This window comes from Panthera onca, chromosome C2 (genome assembly GCF_046562875.1).
Source record: "Panthera onca isolate mPanOnc1 chromosome C2, mPanOnc1 haplotype 2, whole genome shotgun sequence".
Lineage (NCBI taxonomy): Eukaryota > Metazoa > Chordata > Mammalia > Carnivora > Felidae > Panthera > Panthera onca.
In genome coordinates, this window is record NC_138347.1 from 120,451,124 (window position 1) to 120,471,869 (window position 20,746).

The 20,746-nt window shown below is 39.8% G+C and overlaps 1 protein-coding gene across 3 annotated transcripts in view; it reads left to right on the forward strand.

Annotated features, from left to right (window-relative positions):
- Positions 1 to 20,746, forward strand: part of SLC9A9 (solute carrier family 9 member A9) — a 581,314-nt gene that overhangs the window by 457,857 nt on the left and 102,711 nt on the right. For all 3 annotated transcript variants that reach the window (XM_078432268.2, XM_078432267.2, XM_078432269.2), the window contains 2 exons: positions 6,944 to 6,996; positions 20,543 to 20,618. In XM_078432268.2, coding sequence (XP_078288394.1) covers positions 6,944 to 6,996; positions 20,543 to 20,618 — 129 coding nt within the window. The remainder of the gene's footprint in view (positions 1 to 6,943; positions 6,997 to 20,542; positions 20,619 to 20,746) is intronic.

The following is a 20,746-nucleotide window of genomic DNA, read 5'->3' on the forward strand; positions in this document are numbered from 1 at the left end:
ATTCTCAACCCTAACCTATATTATATTTATCATTCAATGTAGGATACATCAATTTTTTTTCCTATTAATAACAAGAACAATAAGAACATTAGCTTATGTTTCATGAGAGCTTTGTAGGTAGCAGTCAATATTTTACACACTTTATATGTATTAACTCATTTTATCCTTATATTAGTCCATAGTGTAGATATATACTTATCTCCATTCATAACCAAGAAAACTGAGATTTAGAGGGGTTAAGTTATTTGTCCCTAAGTTATAAATTAGTAAATGATAGAAATGAGATTTGAACTCATATAGCCTGGCTCCACACTCCCAACTCCTAACTATTGTGCCACATTGAAATAGCAAAATGAACCAAGGTGAGTTTTTTCATTTACTTTAGTTCATTTTCTTATTTCCCCAAAACAAATATAAAATGTATGAGTGATTAATTAGATTAATTTGGGTCATACACAAGCTCCACTAATACTTACTCAAGTGATATAGGATGGGGGTGGTGATTCTGGGTGGTACCAGATTTTGGCCCCTGTGTGATATTCTTCCAGCTACACAATAGTCCCCAAACCTCTGGGGGTCTTGAAGACTCCTCCATTGTCCCAGTCACTCTTCCCTTACTGAAAATGTCATTTTTTACACTTAGTCATCAAACACAATTCTTAGAGAAAATCGTATCTCCTCCCCCACCACCCAGCCCCTGTCAACAGGAGGTTCAAAAGAACCAAAATTGCACCTAGGACCATTGGGATTCACACAATAAGACTAAGCCCTAGTAATATTTCACTGCCTTTCTGGAGGTGCTAAGTGATAAGGATCAGAATGGATTTTGTTGACTTTAATGGGAAAAGTGAGCCTTTTGTTAGTTACTCACCTTGCTTCCCCTCCAAGAAAAACCCAACTTTGGAGCATTCTTTTGGACCATGATTGGATATGGGAGCATCCTGAGATTTCAATATGTCTAATAAAATTCGCCAAAGAATGGAGGCGCGATAGGAGGGGAAGTGCATTATGGTAGTACAGAGATGTGTTTTGCTCTGAAAATGGAGCTGGATGCTCATTGAAAATGAGGAACCCGGAGTGAGATGTTTGAGAGCACAGCTGGGAATATGTGCAAAGCTCACTTTCATTTTCATTTGAATACCATAGAGGCAGCACTCAACTTGCTTAAAATTAAACGGTACATCAAGAATGCAAAACATTGTATAAAATTTTAACCAGTCAGTCTTTTTAGTTGCTTTTTAATCTCTTATTGGTTCTTTATTTTTCTGTACTGTATTTTCATAAATGTTTTGGGGGCTGTGTGGTTGTTCATCATCCACCCCTGGCTTCCCTTTTCTACAGTTGCATGCACCTTTACAGTTAGGTATCCACCACCTGTACCTAATCTTTGTAATCACATTGTGCTTCCTTTTTCACCTTATTTCTCTCTGCTCTTTCTGCTTGGCTCTACCCATACCCTCTCTTCTCATTGCTCTTCAGACACCTTCCTTTCCTTCTTTGACCTCTGACTCCAACAGCCTACCAGTAAATTTGAAACAAATTCCAATCTGGGAAGTTTGGCCCCCCCTTAAATGAAAATAATATTTTCCTCTGAAATCTCTGTGGCTCAACTGTAGGTATTACTCTAATATATTCAAGGGTTGTCCATTGCAGAGCTGGAGACTAGAAGGTTTGATCTTGAAATTAGTGAGCAGTGAGCATGGCAGTGAGCATTGGCCTCGGGGATTTTTTTAAGTACTGATAATAATGAAAACAATAACATGGACAATAGCTGCTAACATTTCTTGAGAACAGGAACCAGGTCCTAAGGTACCAGGTCCTAAGCTAACCACTTTTATAAATATTTTCTCATTGAATCCTCACCAGAACTCTGGGGGGCATGTTCTGTTATTATCCCCATTGTAATGAGGAAACCAGAGCACAGTGAGTGATGCAGGTCACACAGCAGTGAGAGGCTCTTAATAGCTGGGCTTCAGTGACACCTCAGCAACCACAGGGTAGTTGTGAGTCCTGGGATTCCAGCTAGGGCTGATATATCATGAAGAGCACTGGCAGGTAGAACCAGACAGGTGAACACAAGGTGGACCAGGGTTGCAGTAGCCAGAGCAAGATGATCACAGGTGCTACAGAAAGGGTTCAGTCTGCGAGCAGAGATCAGAGTTGGAGGTACAAAGCTACTTACAGTCCAAGTCAATGAAAGCAGACAGTGATGGGGAATCTGAAACAAGGTAGGGCAACAAGATGGATGGTTCATGGTGGTGATCAGAAGATTAGGGACTGTAGTGGAATGTTCAGGAAAGGAGGTAGTGCATGACAGGTACCCAGTGGTTGCCACGCTGGAGTTTAGAGGGAGGGGATTCAATCGATTGGAGACGCACTGGCAGATCTGGTGGGGCCACAGCTCAGGGACCATTTTGGGTAATGCTCAGAAATAAGGACAGGTCCGGTTAACAACCCTGGGGCACTGTATCCGGATCAGATGAACAGAAAGGGGGCTTAATACCGCAGGAAAGATGCGTGCCATACACCTGTGATCTCTCACCTGGGGAGCTGCTATAAACACACATAGCACTACAAGCTGTGTGCCATGGTGTCTTCTTTCTTTTTTTTTTTTAATTTTTTTTAATGTTTTTATTTATTTTTGAGACAGAGAGAGATAAATCATGAGCAGGGCAGGGGGAGAGAGAGAGGGAGACACAGAATCCGAGCTGTCAGCACAGAGCCCGACGCGGGGCTCGAACTCACAGACTGTGAGATCATGACCTGAGCCGAAGTCGGACGCTCAACCGACTGAACCACCCAGGCGCCCCTATGGTGTCTTCTTTCTATTAGTTTCTCAAACCCATAGTGTGTAAATGATCTTTTATACCTAAAAGTGAGTGGATTCAAGGTTAACCCTAACAGAATGTCACTTTCACACTCTGACTTGCTCTCTTGAACAAGAGAGTAAAAGACACAGATGCAGCTGGCATGTTTGTGTAACCCTGGGGATGCTGTGTGAACGTGCCACACGTGCTGATATCAGTATATTTATCTCAGTAGAGAAAAGGTAGAAAATTGCCCTCAGAGGCAATGGGGACTTGGTCTGTGGAAGTAGGGCAGAGAGTGGGGCAGGGAACAACTGTGTTTTACTGTAATCGCTTCTATAACATTTCAGTTTTATTGTTTTGTTGTGTATGTGTGCATATCTGTGTGTTGTAAACTTGAAAAAATGTATTAAATTTGACTATCAAGCAATCAGTCCCGTACTAAATTAAAAGGTAGAAGGGAGCACAGAGACCATCTGCTAATATATTGTTGCAGGCAGGAAATCTAGGCAATCTAACTGGCAGATATAAGAATTTTTAAAAGAGAAAGAATAGTAGCCAGAGACCATTTAATGTGGGCATAAAGAGGTTCATATAGTGCTTGGAAATCATCATAACACAGCGAGTATTACACTTTATGGGGCCGGTGGTGGTGCTGGGACTTCCAGGAAAGATCCAAGTATCCCCATCACATTCTGTTTAAGGAGGCAGGGAGCCAGGTAATGTATTTTAGCAGGGTTTTTATCAAATGAGGTAAAATCAAGAGAGGAAGATACTGTTCTTATGTGACTTCCCTTCATAACACATAAATTATAGTAAATGTTTTAGATTTTTCTAATTAAACCTGCCAAACTGCACACTCTCTGAGGACAGGGCCACAGCTGCCCCAGGAGGGAAGAAAGAACTTACGTAGAGTTTCTCTTTCCTCAAGCCACGGGAGATGTTTAGTCTGCTCAAGGCCAAGAAGGGCCACAGGCCTGGCCCCAGGAGCAGACTTTGGCCTTCCATGAAATGGGAGGAGGGAGGAAGCATTGTTCTTGCTCCCAGTAGAACAGCATTTCTCAGGCCTCTGAGATGCTTCTCACTGAGTCTCACATAAAACCAAAGAATTTAATCTGCTGCCATCATTCCTCAGCTCCATCTGGCTGCTAGAATAATTGAAACGAGAAACGTCTGCTTTGATTGCTGCTGGAAAGGAAAACTTAAGTTTTCGTGGAAAACCTTAGTACTGCCTCAAACAAGAAACCTTATTCGGTTTCTTGTGAAATTCGATTTCTGTCCTCTTGAGTTTTCTAGACAGGGAACCAGAAAAAGGCCCTAAATAGATGCGGCAATGGGAACTTTGGGACCCCCAGTTCAATTCATAGCCTAGATAGGTGCCAGGTAGTCCATTGAGGAGGGGGACAGGGAGAAGGGGGATCTAGGCTTACCCAGAAATAAAGCCTCCTAGGGGTCCTCAGCATCAGCCAGAGAGCTCAGAGCCATCAGAGCTTTGAATGTGGCCCGGCATCATGAGGCGGGCCTGTCCCTCACTGTTCACAGAGGTTGGACCCAGGCCATCTGCACCACAGCGTCACTGCCTGGACCCACCTTGGAAGGCCAGGCCCTACCTCCCCCTTCACTCTTTCTCCCTACCCCTTCCTCATTTCCTCCCTGTCTCTCACCTCTCCTAGCCTTCCACCCTCATTGCCCCTTCTCCTGCTCCTCTCCTCCCCAGGACTTCTCTCCCCCTGCCTCCCTCCCCGTGCACTGCCTCCTTCCTCCCTTCTTTCTTTGGGAAGCCAATGCCTTACCCATTAGGCCACAGGGTGACTCTCCCTCTCCTCTTTCCTCATCCTTACTTGTCTCTCCTCCCTGACCCCTTTCCCTCCCTCCTTTCTCATTCCCTCTTTTCTCATTCCTTCTCTCCATCTGACTTCAAATAGATAAAAGAGATCTTTCTACTCTAAGAAAATCAAAGGTTAGTCCCTACCAGAGGCTCTTCTCAGTTCCACATACAATAAATAGCTACCCATTTCGCTCCCTGGTTTAGAAAGAAGAGGCTATTCATTGCCAGAAGACAGTGATTTTTTTGAAGCATCAGAAGTATTTTAAATAAGCTGTCTCTGCGCTGCTTTCCTTTCACTGGACAGCACACCTGCCAGCTGCTGGCTCCTCACCCTGCTTTCCCCTCCTCCACCTGGAGAACAGAATGGCAAGGGGGCTAAAGAAGTGTTTGCAGGGGTAGGAGTTAAAGGGAAGACCCCAAAGCTCTAGGAATTGAGGCATTCACAGGACAGGTGCTGGTGGAGCTTGGGTGGGATGTCTGAGGCCCTGAGCTGCTCCTCCTAGTCCTCCCCTAGTCTTCCCAGCCTGCCTCCAGACAGACAGAGGCCCACTCTGGAGCAGAGGAAGTTCAAACTCCAGGACCCTCAACTGCTCTGGCCCTTTCGAGGCCCTGGGAAGAAACCCAGCATTGTGTTCCCATGGTCCTATGTTTTTGCAAGATTTGCAAAAGGAATATATTTTAACCACAGTGGGGTTTGATGACTCTTTCCACTACGGTTTCCCCTCAGTCATACCTTTCCTCTGGTCTATTGGCCCTGGAGTGGGCATTTGGGGGATCCGACTCAGGGGAAGCTGAGTTGGGAATGCATTTAGTTTATATTTAGTAGGATATGTTTGTGTGGTCTGCAGTCACTTCTGTGCATGGGCAAGTTATGGCTGGCCATCCCAGTGCAGGAATGGCTTATAAGAATAGTGCCACAAGGCTGAATCAAAGTTGAATATGTCCTACAGCGCCAGGCTTCAGAAGTCTGTGGGCAGTTGTAGAAAAACAAGGCTTGAAATGTCCTGAGCCTGAAGCTAGTCTGTGGAAAATTCTTCCAATCATGAGATGTGTAAAATTCCAAGTGGAGGATTCCGTTCTCATTGGTGCCCCCATCAAAACAGAATTCAGGAATATATTCGATGACGCAGTATATACACTGACAAGCCCACTGTGCTTTGTTTATGGGAATTGCACAAAATGAAATTTATCAGATATCTTGTGTTTTCAGGGCATTAATGTGTAGCAGCACTGCACACAGCTGGCATGTCTGTAAGCAGGCATGCTTTAGTGCCTCCCAATTATCAATAATTTCGATCGATCTTGTTAGAGGAAAGACTACCTTATCTTCCTATTCTCTCTTGTACAAAATCATTGCCATATAAAGAAAGTATCAAAGTATGGAGGCAAAACTTACAGAGGAAAAAGTTATTTTAAAAGTGTGTTAGGCAGTTAATTCGAATATTAATTATTTTTATGGATTTTGAAACGTCTGTTGCATTTGCCAGATTTTTAAATCATGAAACGTTTTGTAATTTACTTTTTCTTTCCCAAAAGTCATTTCCGTCCCTAATTTTGTGGTCATATTTTTGTATTAATTTTTTTTTCTTTTTTATTTTTTTACTGTTTATCTATTTTGAGAGACAGAAAGAGCATGAGCAGGGGAGGGGCAGAGTGAAGGGGAGACACAGAATCCAAAGTAGGCTCTAGGCTCCAAGCTGTCAGCACAGAACCCATCATGGGGCTCGAACCCACAAACCATGAGATCTTGACCTGAGCCGAAGTCAGACGCTCAACCGACTGAGCCACCCAGACACACCGTATTACAGGCTCTTTTAAAAAGAGGCCCCCACGTCAAATTGTTTCAGCCTCAGGCCCCAGAACCCTGAATCCTCTCTACTGGCAGCTTTGGTGAGCATCTGGACAAAGGCCTGTTCTTTTCTGTCTCCAGGAGCCTGCTCCAACCCAGCCCCCACATTCCGGGAGCAGTTTGGTCAATGAGTCCTGCAGGGATAGCAGGTGGCCTTTCCTCCAGGATCTCTATTTTCAGGGCTGTGGACATTCTCAGGCTCCTACTGTTATCGAGAGACAGCAGTGAGGAACAAGAGTTGGTGCTCAATCTCACTAGCTGTGCTGAGGCCCAGCTGTACAAGTTCTCATTTTGACACGAATGCATTTGAGGTTCTTTTGATTCAGGGAGAGGTAGGATGGCTTTCTGCCAAACCTTTCCTTTGATCTGTATCATATTTGGTTCCAGTGATCTGCCACACAAAACTGTTGCGTCTCATCTGCAGCAAGGCCCTTACCAGTTTTCTCATTTCTTTAACAGAGTTGGTGTGGATCTGGATGAAGATCTGAAGGAGCCCACCTCACACCAGGCAAGTCAAAGAGGCCAATTCATAGAGTATAGAAATATAAAATGTTCTGTTCCATGGAATCTTCCATGCTTGTCCAGCATGTGGCCAAGGGGCTCAACCTAAAGGGCACTGCCTCCACTGATAAAACACACCCAATGGCTATAAAATACCTGGGAATACAGGGTATCGATAACCTTTGTATAACCTTTAGAATGCTTAGAACTAGAATGCACTTGCACCCTCTCTGTGGCAACAAGAAGCTGGAAACTCTACAGTATAGAAGCAAGAGCATGGTTCTTGGAATGAGGTAGCCTGGAGTTCAAATCCTCTGCCTAGGGACTTGCTAGCTAGGTAATCTCAGTGAAATTTATTCAGTGCATGTCCAATGCATGTTGGGCACACATGCCCAAATGGACCTGTTTCTCCTGCACAGCTTCTCATTAATCAGGTCTATGTGTATAGAAATATTGAAATATTGAAAATTTGCAAAAGCACAGCAAAACTGTCTAGGTGATCCATTCCTAACTTAACCACACAACCATTCACTGCAGAGACCTGAAAATCCTTAGGGAAATTTGTTCAAAATAATGTGCTGTTCCCTCGAGTACAGGAAATGTATGCCCCAAACTCTGAACTTGAACCTGACATCGCAGTAGAATCTGCCATTGGCAATTTTGCATTAGCCATTTCTAATTCAGTACTTAAAACAATTGTGTAGGAATGTTGCACCTTTTGTTGAAATTGTAAGCAGATAGACACAATAGTATAATATAAATAAGTGATGTTGCTTAATGACTCGTGTTATGATCATACCTGGATTTAAAGAGGATCCATCCCTTTTATTTTGTGATTTTTTTTTTCTATAATGCCATCAATGAGGCACAGCTGGTTAGTGCTCCTGGGCAAAATGTTGCTACTTTCCTGGTTTACATAGACATAAAGAAGGAAGGATCCTGTGCTCTATAAAAAGGCCTGGAAAATTAAGTTGGTGATGATCCTGGCTTATTGTACTTTCAATTTTTTTTTGTACATGTGTTTCAAGGCCAGGCTGGTGCTGTTTTCTCAGACTCCATAGCCCAGGAAACACACCTCACTGCAGGAGTGAGCACAGCAGGTGTGCCAGCACACTGGGATTGGGGCCAGCTTGGTGACCTGAGAAGGGAGAATAAAGCCCATCTCCTTATACTCATGGGCTGTAATGAGTAGTTAGTAAGGTGCCATGGTGGCTGATTTTTGAAAAGCATTTTCATCTCATATAGGTCAACTAATCCATCCTTCTACCTTCAAGCAAAACTTTTATCTAAATTCTATCTTTCTCTTCTATCTTTTTCTTTAAAAGAGATAGAATAAGAAAATGCATCAAAGCAAATTCTTCATCTTTCTCTGGCTGCCTAATATTTTGAAATCACATATAATTATTAGGAAGATTACCTAGGAGCCTAACTCCTTCCTTTTACAATTTAAACATTTTATTTTAGCTCATTCACACCATTGTTAATTCAGTAATAACTCCTACCTGAAGATACTTAAACCAGTAGAAAGTAGTAGTTGTTGTTGTTGTTGTTGTTGTTGTTGTTGTTGTTGTTAGAGACATGAGATAGGGCAACTAGGTCCAGTGAAAACTGCATTGTATTTGAATCTCCAACAGTTGTTTTACCTCTTTGAGTCTCAGTTTCCCTATGTGTAAAGTGTGGTTGATAATAATGTCTACTTCTCCAGATTGGTATAACGATCAAGTGAAATTATATTTATGAAAACTACGAAACTTAATTTAGTTAAACGCTTCTCATCTTATGAAGGATTTGTGACAGCTTACCCATAGAATAAAATAATAGTAAAATATTTTAAGAGAATTTTAAAATTCAATAAATAATATGACTAACAGCAGAAAGTCAAAACCAGAGGGATAAAGAGAATCAAGAATAAGCAGATCATAAGGTCCTATATACTTGCTTAGTCAAGCCACAAGTGAGCTTTGGTAGCCAAGGGGGGAAAAGAGGAAAAAATAATCACTAATATACTAAATTATTATCATTAGAGGGAAAAAGTGTACTCTCTCCTCAAGCAGTACAAAACTTCGCAGGCCACCGTTTTAAAAGATATTTCTCACTTGGGGCTTCCTGTACAGGACACATAAAGAGCTGTACAAATGTTAGCTAACTAATCTTATTATAAATTACACGGTTCCTACTGAACTTCTGCTCCTTCAAATAATTTTGTTTTTAAGAGGTGTCCTGGAAGTGTTCCTATTCATAATAATATTTGACTACCAAGGTAGCTACATTTCAGAAAGAGATTTTCTCCAAACCTTGGAATAATTCTTATCTTCCGTGTCAAGTACAGGAAACAGTGGCATTGAGCTAGAAATTAAAAAAAAAAAAAAAAACAAAACAAAAAACAGTGTCCATGCCGCTGCCACCTGACCTGGACAGTTTTTTTGTTTTTGCTTTTGGTGTTTTTTTTGGTACTTTCCAAACCATGTGTCAAGAACCTCTTTGCCCTAATTTTGCCTGACATCTCTTTGCTTATTATCAGCATCTGTTGCTCTGGAGGACTGAAGAGCATAAACCCTCATTCTTAGGAAGATTGCATGTTTCCACTTGGTTTACATGTATTCAATTGGGCTTGTGTTAACAAATAAGATGATTTTCGCACCAGTCAACTTCTAAAAGTAGAAGAAAAAGAGGAAGACTATTTTTACCAAAAGCTAAAAATTTTACAGTTATGGCAATTACTGATTGTATACTCTCAAAATCAGTAACAAACACACGTTATTATATTTTTTAAGGAACTTCTTCTTTCTCAGTTGGTGGACAGTAAAACAGCCTTTGGGAAATGCGAACTTCTGTCACTAACCAGCAATGTCACGATTTTCCTTTTTGCCTTGCAACAGCTTTAGAGTGTGAATGGTATTATACTTTTGCTTGTACCAGACCCAAAAGCTTTAGAAAGCATGTTCTACATACAGGTATTAAAGTTTAAATATGTACTCTATGCAAATGTGCTTCTTTGAGAAATGGGAGATAGTACAGTTGTGAATTTTATGTCTCTTAAATTTAAAAGCAAAAACAAAAGAACTCTGAGACTCCCACCCCCTCCCCTACTCCCACCATAAGAGGTTTTCCTTGTAATTGATGCTGAGTTTTAGAAAACACAGCACTGCACAAAAGTTGAGAATCACTGGAGCATCACACTGCCTTAATATATTAATAGAAATTCCTGCTGCCCAAGAAGGCTCACCACTGTTGCTTCTTTTTCCCTTTGTGCCATTTTTCTCATAATCATTCTAACATTTGTTGAGTACAGACTATTGTTAACACTTCTAAGCACCTTGTCTGTATTAATTCAATTTCCAAGATAACCCTATCCCTATGAGCAGATACCATTGTTATCCCCATATTACAAATGAGGAAACTCTATACAGATAAGTTAAATAGCTGGTCCAAGGGTACATAGCAAGAAGAGGTGGAGTGTTAATCTAGACAATCTGGTTCCAGAACTTCCACTCTGAAATGGTATGCTTTCATGCATTCATTCATTCATCCATACAATCCACCATGTCAGAGACTAGTCTACATGTGAAGAGGATGCAGCAGTTACCAGTTCAAAGTTTTCACTCACAGAGCTTTTGTTCTAATGGACGATGCTGATGAGAAAAAAGGTAAATGATGTGAGTACAGCAGATAAGAGGATGGTGAACAATGGAGGAGAGGCTATTGCCTCATCAGGGCGGGCCTTTGTTTTTATTTTATTTTATTTTTTAATGTTTATTTATTTTTGAGAGAGAGAAAGAGACAGAGAGACAGAGAGACAGAGCACAAGCGAGGGAGGGGCCGAGAAAGACGGAGACAGAGAATCCAAAGCAGGCTCCAGGCTCTGAGCACAGAGGCCAACACAGGGCTCGAACTCACAAGCCATGAGATCATGACCTGAGCAGAAGTCGGACACCTAACCAATTGAGCCACCCAGATGCCCCAGGGTAGACCTTTCTAAGGAAGTGGCATTTGATCAGAGGTCTGAATGATGTGCAGAAGTAAGCCGTGTGGGATCTGGAGAAAAAACAGTCCAGAAAAAGGGTACTGCAAGGATGAAAGCTGTAGAGTCACAATGGGTTATGGTGTGCTCCATGAGTAGCAGGAAGGCCAGTGTGGCTGTGAATTTGTGAACAAGTTAGGAGAGATGGACATGAACTGGGAGAAACAGAGAGCAGCCAAATCATTGGCCAAGGTGATAAGTGTGGTTTTATTCTACGTGTGATGGAGGAAAAACCCCTAAAGGTTTGGAGCTTGGAAGTAATGGAATCAACCCTTTTTAAGAGCTCATTTTTCTCCCATCTGTACTCTGCCAACTATTACAATGAGGTTAATTTTCATCTTTTCTAACATAATTTTTATTTTTTTTAACACTATGCTTCTCTATGTGCTCTCTTAATGCTAACTTCCAATTTTTTTTTTTTTTGTTCCCATAGTTTCTTCATTGAAATTCTAGTTTTGGTTGTCACTTATGCTTCTGTGTAACCTGTGTGGATCAGTTCTGGTCACTGCAGCTCAAGAAAGTCAGAGCAGAGCTGAGAAAGGTCCAGAGAAGGGCAACTTCAATAACTTAGCAGAGGGAGATTAAAAGGATTACTATTTCTCCTGCAGAAAGATTAGCACTAAGAAGGAATACAATAAAGTATCTATAAAAATATGAAGAGTGTGAGTAAGGTGAATGAAGTCTTGTTTGCCAATTCCCAGAAAACCGTAACCTGGAATACCCCTAAAATCTGAAAGAGCTCATTTGAGGAAGAATAAAAGGGTATGTTCTTCTGCAATTGATGCTTATTTCTCATGGTCATCTAGAGTTGCAAGGGCTGGAAATATAAGTAGGTTCAAGAGGAGAAGAGATTAATTAGCAGATGCTGGTATCATCTCATCTTGAAATAAAAATTAATTTTTTCCTGTGAATTCTCAAATCTAATATCCTAATTAACATATAGGAAACAGAATAAATATTCATATATATATGAAAAATATATATGAAAAAATTAATTTTTCCCTGTGAATATTTTCAAATGTCCTAATAAACTTATAGAAAACAGAATAAATATTTCCATGTGTGTGTATATATATATATATATATATATATATATATACACACACACACACACACACACACACACCCCAAATTTAACAATTAACATTTTTCCAAACTTGCCCCTATACTGTTGGAATTGACCTCATAAGAATATAAATTCCATACTATACCTCCACAAATATTTCAGAAATAGAATACTAAGCTCTATAAAATTGACCTGACCCAGATGAGGGGTTTTTATGTTGCATTGTAACTAGTAGAATTTTGAGAAAAATAAAAGGGATTTTTCACAGCAAATATCCTAGGTTTTCCCTTGGTAATACTGACTTTATTTGGGTTATAATTACTTTTGTTTTATACATCCAAAAGTGTATTTCCTCCAACTAATTTTTACTGCATAGGACTAAATTCCATATATTTCTCTTACCTATACATTCAATCATTGCAGATTCTAGAAAGCAGGAATGATAATGAGAAAGAGGAAGTGGAAGAAGATGGCAACTACCATTTAGTGAGCACTTTTTATATATTAGGTGCCATGTGTATACCCACTTTTCTTTACTGTGGCCAATCAAAACACCTGTTATCACCCCTAGTTTATAAATTACTAAATTGAAATTCAAAGAATTAAAAGAACTTTCCCAAGACCACCACCACAACAACAAATTCCAGACACTTCAGCAACACCCAAACTCTAGTCCCTAGTTCCTTGATTCAGTGAGATGGCAGCTCTCTGCTTGGACTGTTCTCAGCATGGACTCTACCTTCTTGCACTGCAATGGGAATAGGGCCTCCAGGCAGGGTTCAGGAGAATATAGGCTCACCTCATTCGTTGTCCTTCTCTTGAGAATCACAGGCTTTTGCTGCCTGTCATCTAATACCTAAATTCTAACATATTCTTATGAAACCAGTTATTCTATGATTGTCAACCATTACATATTTTAGAAGTAGGTTTATAAGGGAATACATTGTTTTGTTTTATTTTCAAATATATAATACTATATATTCCAATCACAAGTCTCAATATGAGACTCTTTGCTTTGGTGTTTCTGGTTTGGGACACCATCACTGGGGGACATAATGAGTAAGATACTCCAAGGTGCATTTTCCATTATGATGTGTGTACATGGATGTAAGTGTGTGTGTGTGTGTGTGTGTGTGTGTGTGTACATGCATATAAAAGAGCACACCAACTAAATTGCAATATAAATCAGGCATTAGTTAAGAATAGTACGAAGTATAGTGAAATGATGTGAATCTCCTCCTGCCTGTAAATTCGTCCATCATTTTATGCCTTATATTCAGTCCTAAATCCCTAACATGGTATACTAGATCTAGGATAAGTTTTGATATACTTTTAAGGGGGAAATATATCTTCTATACCCCAAATATGTTACCTTTGTGAATACACTTTGTAAACTACAGAGTTGTGACGTATCATCTTATTATCTCTTCCCAATTCCCACTCCAATGCCTTTTACACTGGGAACTGATGATTCTAGTATATAGTTGTATTAGCTTTCTATTGATGCATAACAAATTATCCCAAAAATTAGTGGCTTAAAACAGCAAATATGTATTATCTCACAGTTTCTATGGGTCAGGAATTTGAAAGCAACTTAGCTGAATGTTTCTAACTTGAGGTCTCTCATGAAGTTGCATTCAGAATGTCAGCTAGAACTACAGTCATCTGCAGGCTTGACTGGGGCTGGGGGATCTACTTCCATGATGGCAGAAGGCCACCAGTTTACTGCTGACTATCGTCAAGAAGACTCATTTCCTTACCACATGTATCTCTCCCTCCATAGAGCTACTTGAGTGTCCTCACAATATGGCCCCTGACTTCCCTCACATGGTCTAACACCAGATAGCAAGGAGGAAGCCACAATGTCTTTTTATGACCTAGTCTTAGATATGGCACACCATCACTTCTGCTCCATTCTAATGATTAAAAATGAGTCACTAAGTACAATCCACATTCAGTAGGAAGGGAAATCAATCTCCATCTTTTAAAGGAAAAAGTGCCAAAGAATCTATGGGTATACATTTTTAAACCACTGCAATATTATATTATATTTATCTGAACCAAATAATTTATTTTCCCCCAGATTAACTTGGATCTCCTATACAGAAAAGCTATTTGAACAAGCCCTTTCTTTGTAGCTAAACCATGAGTGTAGCCCATCTGGTAGTTTATCTTTGTCTACATGTCACCATAACAGTTTTATCCATCCTTGACTAGCTCTTTCCTTCATTTTTTCTTCCCTAAGCATGTGTTTTCTGACTATACCTTCTAGAGAATATTTATGAATTCATCACGGCATGGGGATGGTGAGAATATTTGTATAAAGTAGTTTCTATGTGGAAGCTAAGAATTAATGATATACATTTCAAAATGTAAATTTGGAAAAATTTCCTATTGACCTTCAATTGTATTATGCTCCTTCCTCAAAATCCAGAATTTTTTCTCCTTAGGGGCACAGAATCTGGCCCTCTCCTTGGAAATTAGAAAATCAAGGCAATAAACTTGAAATTATTACATAAATACATTTCAAATTGTGGGGAAATGGCAGATCAAAAGTACTGCTATCAAATTTTATTCAAAGGTACAACTTGTAAAAATGCTCTGGAACCCATAAGGAGCTCTACGGGCTTGTTATGATAATTATTTGTCTTTATTATAATTCTGTGCAACTTCCACTGACATTAATATTGGATATGAAATCTCAAAAAATAGAAAGGAAAATCTCTGTCTCCTAATCCATGGAATCCCCCTGAAATGAGGAGCAATCCCACATGATTATCCCAGAGCAGAGTTCATCCAGTTCACTTAACAAAGGCCCCACATTTGAATATTGATAGAGGAATGTATTTGCATTTGCTTAGTTCTTTTTCATTAAGGTTAATATAACAAACAGTCCCTTCTTGCTTCACTGTCTGGATTTCACAGATTTCTGGCCTGAGCCTTTTGTTTTCTCCCAGAGGTCTAAATAAGCAAAAAACAAAGAACACCTTCACAATTTTCCTATTGCTTCCTCTCTGGGGTGGTGCTAAGGGTGAGGGCATCACTTAAAAGGTAAGGACTCACTCCCTTCTATGCTCAGTCACTTCCCAACCTCTGGTTTATTCCTTTGTCTAAGGAGGAAAAAGAAAGATATCTAATGTCCCAGTCGCTTTTACCTTTTCCCAGAAATAGAAGATAATAAAGGAACCAGAAATTGCACATATATCAAGCACTCTGCTTCTTAGAAGTATCAAGGGCAAATAAAAGTTAGGATTCAATGCTCTTGAATCTCTGGTTTCCATTTACAACCGTGAAACATGAGGCTCAGAGTTGATAAGTGTATTGTTATTAAATGGTAAACGGTAGAGAGTCAGAACTCAAATCTTGGTTTTCAGTTTCTGTATCCTCTGTGTGTTCCAACATGCACACCACTTCCCCTGTGAGACAAGGAACTCAGAAGAAAAGAAATACTGCTAGTGATAAAGAAAATACCATCAAATTCCAGATTCTACTTCTAATGACTGGTCACATCCATTGTCCTTGGGTGTGAGTTGATCTCTGCTTCAGAGTAATCTAGGTAAATTAATGCTGCCTGCTGTCCTCTGCCCATCTGGACCCTCCCAGAGGCTTGCCCTCGGTGCTGCCTCATCAGATACCTTTCCTGTTCCAGGGTGACTGCAAAGGCTGGCCTTCCCTGGGCACATTTATCTTCAACCCCCAGTGAACAAGCAGAGCACAGAGTAGACTAACTCATTTATTTCTACTCATTTATTGATGGCCTTTCATAACCGAGTTATTAAGTCATCAATAACTTCAGAAAAATAAATGAATGGATCCAGAACTGGGCCAACAGATATTTAAGATACCCACTGAAAATTTTATCTATGATCAGCAGAAAAGTCAATGCTGGGTCATCAGTGGCATTTCCCTCACCTGGGAAAATATGGTCTATGTTTTATTCTAATTAGAACCCAGTCAATTTCTTTATAAACTAGTAAAATAAATAACATCTCCAATCTCTCAAGTAAAATAAAGTTGAAAAAAATTTACATTTGTTAACATTTTCCAAAGTGCTACCTAATATGTGCTGCTCTTATCAACTGTCAAAAAAATATCTCTGAAAGTCTTGCCAGAAATAGAGTATAAGATATTTCACTAGTGCTTGTGAGTTCTAGTATATTCCCCTCAGGAAATAAAATAAAAAGGATAGGGAAGGAGGAAAGAAAGCCAGAAAAGGTTTTTCTAAGACCTTGAAAAACCCTTGAAACCAGTATCTAGGAGTCTAGGGAAATTCCTAACAATGATGTTAAATTTCTATAGGGACACTTTCAAAGCCTTCAGCACTTTACCCAGCTGATGGGAGCCATGCATTTTCATTATGTTTGGGGATGTAGGTAGCAGCTCTGTCTTAACTTACATGATCACCCCAGAATCCTGACCTCATCGCCCTATTCAAATATTCTTTTTTTTTTTAATGTTTATTTATTTTTGAGAGACAGAGGGACAGAGTGCAAGCCGGAAGGGGCAGAGAGAGAGGGAGACACAGAATCTGAAGCAGGCTCTAGGCTCTGAGCTGTCAGCACGGAACCTGATGCAGGACTCGAACCTACAAATTGTGAAATCATGACCTGAGCCAAAGTCAGATGCTTAACTGACTGAGCCACCCAGGTGCCCCCCCATTCAAATATTCTTTTGCCCTAGTTTACTCCCCACTTATAACTTGGGGCCTCACCTGGATGAGAGGAATCTTGGCTGTTGAGAGGTCCCAAATGTGTTTGGAAGCCTCTCTGTGCCTCAGTTGCCTCAGTTTCCTCATCAGTAGAATAGGAATGATAGTAGAACATACTTCAGCTGCTATAATAATTAAAAGAGTTAATCTATGAAGAGCACTTAGAATACTGTCTGGCATATGGTAAGTTTTCAAGAAGTATCAGCTGTGATTGTTGTTGTTGTCATTTATATATAAATATAATATTTTCCATATGATTAGGACCTTGGAGACCAGCCAATCCAATTTCTTCAATTAGTTTTTCAGGCTAGGAAGCTGCAGCCCAATAACTTATTTAATGTTTGTACTTTCTAAAAGCTTAAAGACTAAGTGAGATACTGGCAAAAAGAACATCACCTTTGGAGTCCAGCAGTCCTACAATCAAATTCCAGATCTGTTGCTTGCGCTTGCTGTGTGACTTTGGGCTCATCTCTTCCCTTGTCTGGGCTTCTCTAGGTCCTCACCTATACAATAGGTGTAAACACAACTACCCTGATAGATAGAGTGTTTTGAAAGCTGAAAACTAATGACTAAAAAAAAAGTTAATGACTGAATAATGGGACTAGCATGCTGCCAAGGAATTAATGAGCATTCAGTGTCGTTGTTGCAAACGTCATTCAGTGGGACTGCTGCAGAGAGGGTGCTAGAGGCTGGGAGAGCTCACCACCACACAGACCACCTATACTTAAAAACGAACAGTCAAACCCAAACTGTGATTTGCTTACACTAATTTCTATCAGTTTTCTTCAATGACTATCTTGTCATCAGTAGATGTTAGAGCTAACAAAAATTACCTGTGCCTGCTGATGGATAAGATTTTGTAAGTCCTTTATTGTTCTTAAAGAAAAGGAAAATGGAGAGATAGACAACTCTCTAGTGTTGGCCCCCAATTTTTCTAACTAATTTGCTTTAGGGTGAGTAGTTTTACTCTGCCAGCTGGACTCCAAAAGCTGTGCCTGTTGGAGAAATGGTGACTCAGAAACAGTTTGCAGATGTTACAAAATAATAAAGAAAACACTATGTGCAGCTGTGATTTTGCAAATCTGACACCTTTGTTGAGATAGAAACGGCTATAGAAAGACTCAGGGGAAGGACAGAAATTAAATTGACATTGGTTTCCTTTTGAGGGGGATATGATGAATAAAGTCTAACTCTAGATAACAAGGCATGGAACTCAGGTTTATAAGAAAACAGATTTTTTAAACCTAATGTCCCTGAAAAGGTCATAGATGTTTCACCGTGGGGCTTGGGAATGATGAATGGGTTCTACGGTTCCAAGTTTGAGAAACACTTCCCTCTTGAAGATTTTACAATGCTCATTTATAAATGAAAGCCTCTGAGAAGTCCGTATGTAAGAGACCTTTCCAACACTATCAGACCTGTCTTGTCCTAAACAATTAACACAAAATTTCCATCGGCACCATGTAGGACAGTGGCATTCTAGGGAACACCATTCAAGAATTTATACAAGGTTTGCTGCCAGATTGGGTTTTAATTTTATTGTGAGTCTCTGCTTCAACCATTTTAGACAAAAGATATGAACTAGAAATGGGCCACATTTTGCTTTCTTGTATTCCCATTTTATTTGTGGGGGTGGAACTATAGCATCTGCTGCTACACATGTTTCAGAGAGCAGAACACAGCTCTTTATCATTCACTATCAGTGGAACTGTCTGGGAATGGGGAAAAAAGTAAATAAAATAAATGAAAGCAAATCTACTTGGGTTCATCTATGGGCTGGCTTTGGAACAGCCCGTGGGTTGCAATTGTCTTCCACACATCATCATTTCTTGAGAATATTCACATCGTTACTGGACTGTGAACAAATGTTACAATTTGGGGATTAAAACTGTGGGTCCGAACAAAGCAATGGAACAAAGCAATAAAGTCCATGTCAAGATATATAAATGCTTTTATTGATGGAGAAAGTTACAACAGATTGAAGCCTAGAAATAAATCTCTTTTCTTAATATGCAAAATCGGATACACAAAAGCAGTAAAAATGCCACTGAATCTCCTTCCTACCACACTGCAATATTCATTATCATCTGTCTCTAAGGTTCACATTTTTTACCTTCTTTCCTTTTTCTCACACTTCATCCTCTAGTCTCACATAAACACCCATCAAATGCTTTCTCTTCTTTTTTTCTTTTTTGTTGTTTAGTTTTTATTTCATAATCATAAACTTACCTCTGCATTTGAGCTAGACTTGGAGGAGAGTAAGGAAAGTATGGAACTCATGAACTTCAGTGAGAGCACAAAGATTATAGGATATTTTGAGCAAATGGGGATAAAGGGGGGCCCTCCTGAGCCTCAGAAGGAATAGTCTGGTAGTTAAGATAAAACACAAGTCAAATTTATTTGTCCATAGTCAGCAATGGTGATCTTGCTGGTCTTGCCGTTCCTGAACCCAAAGCAATCCATACTTCCACAATATTCATGCCTTCTTTCACTTTGCCAAAGACCACATGCTGAACATCCAACCACTCAGTCTTGGCAGTGCAGATGAAAAACTGGGAACTGTTTGTGTTGGGTCCAGCATTTGACATGGACAAAATGCCAGGACCCATGTGCTTCAGGATGAAATTCTCATCATCAAATTTCTCCCCATAGATGGATTTGCCATTATGGATTATGAAGTCAGGTCACCTGGCACATAAATCCTGAAAGAATCCTGTAGAAGCAGGAACATTTATAACCAAATCCTTTCTCCCCAATCCCTTTCTCCCTAGAGCATGAAAGTTTTCTACTGTCTTTGGAACTTTGTCTGTAAACAACTAGAAGGAGATGCTAATGTCGACGGCAATGTCGAAGAACTTGGTGGGGTTGACCATGGCTGTCTGAAAGGCCAAATGCTTTCCCTTTTTAATTCCTTATCTTCTTCCCTCCCACTTTGACCATTTTGAAAAAAAAAAAAAAAATAGACAAGCACATTCGATTATTACAGGCTTTCTATAAGGAATATGTACTTCAAAACTCTTAAAATCAAAATAGAAAGATATCAAAAATTAACCATAGCATTTGGTAATGATCAAAAAGAAAATGAATGAAAACTAGCTTAACAATTATTAGATTGTTATCATCCCTTTAGACTTGACCTTTTGGTAAGTCATAAATAAATACCATCCAAATTTGACAGAAGTAAACTGGAAAAATCACACAACAGCAATCTGACAGAAATATCACTTTTATTGATGTCAAAAAAGTGGCATTTCTTAGATGTTTAATAAAGTAGGGATTACGAGGAAAAGTAAATGTTGAATTATGCCACAAGAGTGTCATCCACATGGCAAGATCTATGAGCTCATTTGCTTGGCAGCTGTTTCACCATTTAGATAAAAACGCCTACAGCCCAGGGGCCCCTGGGTGGTTCAGTTGGTTGAGTATCTGACTTCAGCTCAGGTCATGATCTCACGTTCCTGTGTTCAAGCCCTGCATCAGAATCTGTGTTGACAGCTCAGATCGTGGAGCTTGCTTTTGATTCTGTGTCTCACTCTCTCTCTGCCCCTCCCCTGCTTGTGCTCTCTCAAAAAATAAAATTAAAAATATTTTTAAAAAATGCTCACAACCCAGAAAAAAATTTTAATGTGGTTAAATTTGTTTGACATGTATTTTTATAGTGAAAATATATGAATATATTCTATATTAATGTTGATCGTATATGTCAATATTTTATATTGATTATTTATCCTATACCTTTTTCTATTGTCTTTCTCCAGGAAGCAAATAACTTGGATAAAAACACAACCAAAACAGAGAGTGCTTGGCTCTTCAGAATGTGGTACAGCTTTGACCACAAGTATCCTTTGATAATGATGATCTCCCAGATCCTGCTGCCTGCCAGACATTAACTTCAAGCACTTAGTCGTTGAGATATATGTTCCTGCTCTTCAAGAAACACAGAAAGGTAAAGTGAATTCACTACCA